Raw genomic sequence first — 5,338 nt, 5'->3', positions numbered from 1 at the left:
GTGTTTTTAATGGTGGCTGTCTCCGCGCTTGTTTTTGTTTTGCTGTGTATTACGTCTGTGCACGTGCGCTTCTCCCGAATCGATCCAACTAATAAGCGCGTGCTGCGTGCGCGTGCTCGCCCGCAGCACAGCCACAGCTCTAATTGGACAGCGTCAATTGTGACAGGGACGATCTTCCGTCCTGATTGGCCGGTTGCTTTATGTGTACGCGCACACGTGCTTCCGGCTGGGTGTAAGAGAAAGGGAGAAAACACACACACACACGGGGGGGAGATAACGGTTTTAGGAGAGTTTGGGAAGAGCGAATACACAGATATTATGCTGCACCGAGGAGCGGCAGGGACACTGGCTGTAACGTGGAGCTGTTCGCTATGCCAGGTCTCGGAACACTGTTAGGAGAGGACATGCTTTAGGTGATATTGTTAACGAACGCAGGTGTTTATTCTAGTTTAAAAAGGCTTTTTTACATGCTGTCTGTCTGAATTGGATACCGAAGGGGACGGGAGAGTGAGCAACAAGTGGAGTTTGGCGTGGAGAGGCCGACGTTTTTCACGGTCACCAGCTATGGAAGAGCAGAAGGAGCCCAACAGCGGCCGGGACACAACCGAGGAGGAGAGCATGTCCCTGTCGCCGAACCTGCCATCCCCTGCTATGATTTTACCCCACCAGGCAGCCCAGCAAGCCCACAGAACCACGAACTTTTTCATAGACAACATCCTCCGGCCGGACTTCGGCTGCAGAAAAGAGCCGAACTACCGCGACCGGAGCCAGACGTCGGGTCGGGAAAACGTGAACCCGCTGGGCGCGAGGCCGCTACACACCGGCAGCCTGTGCCTGGACTCCAACTGCAGCAGCGACAGCAGCTCGTCGTCGCCTTCCTCGTCGTCGTCCACGTCCTCTTCCCCCTCTTCCAAGCAGAACTCGTCGAAGCAGTGCGAATCGACGAGCAACGGGACTGGTAGATACGCAGACAGCCCCTCGTCAATTATGGTCATGAGCGGCAGCAATGGAGGCTCTCCGCCCATGGCAAAAGAAAGCCAGCCGATGTTGTGGCCCGCTTGGGTGTACTGTACGCGGTACTCGGACCGGCCCTCATCTGGTAAGGCGCTAGTAGTCCCCGAATGATATCGAGTGGGGTGCTGGAGTGGGATGACTTGTGTTTCTCTCCGCTGTGTCAAATACATTTCTTCCAGGTGCCAGCGTGAAGAAAAAGAGGGAATTTAAAATTGGCACGTGAGTGTTTAAATAGTTTACCGAGGTGCTCCAGCCAATCAAAACAAAGGGATTTGATTTCGAAAATAAGAACTGTCGGGGGGGTAAAATGCTGAAAAGAAGTCGCCGAAGTAAAAGTGGTTAGCAGTTTATAATGGAGAGTGTAACGGAAGCACAAGGTGACAAAAGTCAAAGTGAAGAATTAAGTAAATTAATTCAGAGTGAAGTTGAAGCACATTGGGGCTAAAGCTGATGTGGGCCCCAGGCAGTGTCACGAGCAGATTTATTTTTTATGTATTTTTTAAAAAAAACTTTTTAAAAACTCTAAATAAGGCAAACTACACAAAAATATATGGAACGTATTTGGTTTTTCTGTTAATATTAATGTTTCCTCCCTTGTGCGGAAAAGACCAAAGTAATGTAAAACAAGCCAACAACAGTGCCGAGGATTCATACCTTATTAAACCCAATTACAAGTCCACACGGTTATTAAAAAAATCAAATGTATTGTGGTCTTTCACGGGCTAACGTGTTTTTGCCGGTTATTTTAGATTCATTTATTTAGTCTGACAGAACTAAAGCTGGAACGTTTTTCTCTGTTTTTGCTCCCGAATTTTAGCCTAAAAATAATAATACTTAAAAAAGAGGCATGGATCTGTTTTCTAACCTCCACCACTGCTGCTTTTATTTTTCTGAAAGCAATTCTTTTCTTTTCACTTTTATCCGCTTTCTCCCCTCTGAGCTGATGCAGAAGATGCATCGATTTAGAGATGAGTTTGAAGGTTCGAGTGTTTGCATATGTCATGCAATGACTTTTTAGGCCCGTTTAATGTTTAGCAGTTTAAACATACAGGATGCTGATGTATCTTTGAAACAGTGTGTGTGTGTGTGTGTGTGTGTGTGTGTGCGCGCGCGCGCGCGCGCCTCATAGCTTCTAGGCCGGCCTATGTGATGGTGCGGAAGGTTTTATTGGCTTTAATGGTGGTGATTATGTGTCAGGGTAAAGGAAGAAGTCTTTCTGCGACTTATTGTTATTATTTTTTTTTTATGAAATCTAATATTAGACCCGAAGCTCCCCAGCCTGCCCTGTTTCACAGCGACAGCGCTTCCTTTGTCCCACTGGATTAAATGTGCGCAGTACACAGTTAATCAGCGGATCAATGCGCACTCATATATTCAGCTACGTGACCAAATTCCCGTGCTTTTTTTTTTTTTCTTTTTTGCTGCTTCAGCTTTATTCGATCGGGTCCTTGAAGTGAAAATACCGCGCTGCTGCAGTCATAACTGATCAAGCAGCCCCGGATGAGGTCCCATTAGCTGTGCTGCAGCTTGTGGAGCTGTGGAGTGTGCAGGGAGGATATCTATCTCTGCACCTCCAGTGTAACACTTCCACGTGTGAGCGATAGGACAAGGCTCATAAGGCTTTTAACAAGTCTCATCATTTGCACTGGAGCTTTTTTTCTTGTTGTTGTTGTTGTTTGGGTTGCTGCTGCTCTCTTCTGATTGGCTACTTTGTCTCCCACGTCCCACACTCACCTGTGAGGCAGACCTTCAGCATGTCAAATAGTAATGAATAATCAATCGTGAGATTCTCCCACAATCCCCCTCCACTTCCTCCACCAAAGGCTTATATTTGTTTGCTCTGATTTAAAACAAGTTGTGTTTGCACAGCGTCCAGCTTTAACAGTTCCGCTCATTCTCTGTGCTGTTTTTTTTTTTTTTTTTTACTGTGACATCAAAACATTATTTTGATAGAAGTCATCCCCAGCACAGGCTAACCTGCCCACATCATTCCCGCACAGACTTGTGACCTACATTCGGGCATACCGAGCAGATAATAAGGCGCTATCATCGCTCACAGAGAGACGCTTTCACGTTTTTCTTTCCTTTAAAATAGAAGAGAAAAAAAGTGGTGCTCGGTGTCAGACTGTGTCCAGCCTTAGAATAAATCTTTGTTTCCCATTGTTGTTTCCACACCAGGCCCAAGGACACGGAAACTGAAGAAGAAAAAGAGCGGCAAGGAGGACAAGCGGCCCAGGACGGCGTTCACGGCCGAGCAGCTGCAGAGACTCAAAACCGAGTTTCAGGCCAACCGCTACATAACGGAGCAGCGGAGACAGTCTCTGGCCCAGGAACTCAACCTGAACGAGTCCCAAATTAAAATCTGGTTCCAGAATAAGAGGGCCAAGATTAAAAAGGCCAGCGGTTACAAGAACGGCCTGGCCCTGCAGCTCATGGCTCAAGGACTTTACAACCATTCAACGACCACCGTGCAGGAGGAGAAGGAGGAGAGCGAATGAGCGGCCGGACTCTTTTGGACATAACGAACTGGGAGAAGAAGGAGAAGTGGGGGACGCTATTTAAAAACACAGATTTCTGTTTATGGTAACAGTATATGGACATAGTTATATAAATGAACGCTCGTTATTAAAGTTTATATAGCCACACAGTTATCATGTTGTATACGGTATATTTAATTTCAGGCTCGTCTCTTCACGCCGGTCCTTTTTTCTCTCCTCTCTGTCTGTTCTCACTGTTTTTTAGGATCTATAGGTTCTTGTGGTCTCCTTGCCCCCACCCCCCTTTTCCCCATATTTGCGCCATATTTTCCCTTCAACACATCAGTCAAGCCAAACAAGCCAAAGATTTTAATATGTTCACATGTAGTCTGAAATTAAAAAAAGAGGGAGAGAGCAGTAGTTAATGGGTTAAATTATTATTTCTTACATACATTTCCACGGATAAAAAAAGAGAAAGAAATAAAAGCGTTTTGTTGCCATATTTGAGAATAAAACATATTTAAATCTATGATAAGCTGTCAGCATGTCACAATGATTCCTTACAATATGGTGAATTTACGGGAATTCTGGGTAATATTATTATTATTAATATTATTTCACTTGAACTACATTGCCTGGACTCCCCAACATATTAACGCCCACACGGACATATAATCGTGGCACATAACGTGTTTAAAGGAGGAAAGTGTAATTACCGGCCTTTTTAAATTCCGTCTGTCTATAAAACAGCGGATTATGTGAAGTCTTTATCGGAGCTTTCATATCAAACTGAGACACACACAGAAATATATCGCACAGCAGGTCCTGTTTCAGCGCCTCCTTGATGGATACCATTTCACCTATTAAAACTATTCTGGGCATTTATAGGTTTTCACGCCTCTGCTCAACTTTCTCCGGACACGCTGGAGCGTGAACGCGCACGCTGGAGTTAATACTAAAACGTGAACTCGCGGTTTGGGGAGAAGCGCTCTGTCTCTCCGTCCTGCGCGGCCTGACTTGACCTCAGGTTCAGGTTAGACTGAGCCTGGCTGTGAACTCTGTGGCATGGCGTGTGTGTGTGTGTGTGTCGCACTCCAAGGTCAGCAGCAGAAAAACTTATAGAAATCCATTTAATTTCACCCAAATCAAAAGGAGAAACTGTGACTCTTGAAGTATTAGTATCAGACTAGTCTACGCTGAACAGTCTGCCTTCTTTTTTTGCCACCTTGAATTTTTCCTCCAATTATTAAGAAAACGTGAATATTTTTTTTATTTGTGCTCACTTTCAGTTATATCACTTCACGGTAATTCTAACTGTAATATTTGGAGTTTATGTCAGCGATAGAGTCCAGTGAGAATCCTCACAGCATCCCCTCGTTGCTAAAAACAGGCACCTGAGCCTTTTAGTATCCCCGCCGATTTATCTCGACCTGGATTATATCACACATTTAACACACTTGATTGTGGCGCATATAAACAAAGAAGAGGAAAGCTCTCCTCTTTGACTTTATTGTTTTTGTTGTTTTGTTTTGTTTAGTTTTTTTTTTTTTTGGGGGGGGGGGGGGGGGGGGATTGAAATAAAGAAAAAAGACTGGCATCCGGAGGACGTTTGTGAGCTCGATGAGCGCTGCTTCTGTTTGTTCCGGCGCTTACAAGAGATTATTTAATTAAGAGCTAACGAGCCTGCAGAGGCGTTCACGGCCTTCGCGTTTCAGGAGCTTTAATTATTTCAAGTGCGTTTGCGTTCGGCTCTGCCTATAGAGCACAGATTTAATAACCGCGCAGCATCACGTGTTAATAATGGATTTCAATAACGACGATCGTGAACTTTAAAGGCAGGTTACAGA

The 5,338-nt window shown here is 45.1% G+C and overlaps 1 protein-coding gene across 1 annotated transcript; it reads left to right on the top strand.

Annotated features, from left to right (window-relative positions):
• Positions 1-249: 249 nt before the first annotated feature.
• On the top strand, positions 250-4,020 carry en1b (engrailed homeobox 1b). Its single transcript, XM_085265454.1, has 2 exons — positions 250-1,099; positions 3,193-4,020. The coding sequence occupies exons 1-2, from the start codon at positions 565-567 to the stop codon at positions 3,510-3,512; spliced, it is 855 nt and encodes a 284-aa protein (XP_085121580.1). The 5' UTR covers positions 250-564; the 3' UTR covers positions 3,513-4,020.
• Positions 4,021-5,338: the final 1,318 nt, after the last annotated feature.

This window comes from Mchenga conophoros, linkage group LG23 (genome assembly GCF_057382185.1).
Source record: "Mchenga conophoros isolate Kocher_MC1m ecotype Shallow Benthic linkage group LG23, M_conophoros_male_GT1.1, whole genome shotgun sequence".
NCBI classification, from domain to species: Eukaryota; Metazoa; Chordata; class Actinopteri; order Cichliformes; family Cichlidae; genus Mchenga; species Mchenga conophoros.
This window is presented reverse-complemented; position numbering and strand designations above follow the sequence as displayed.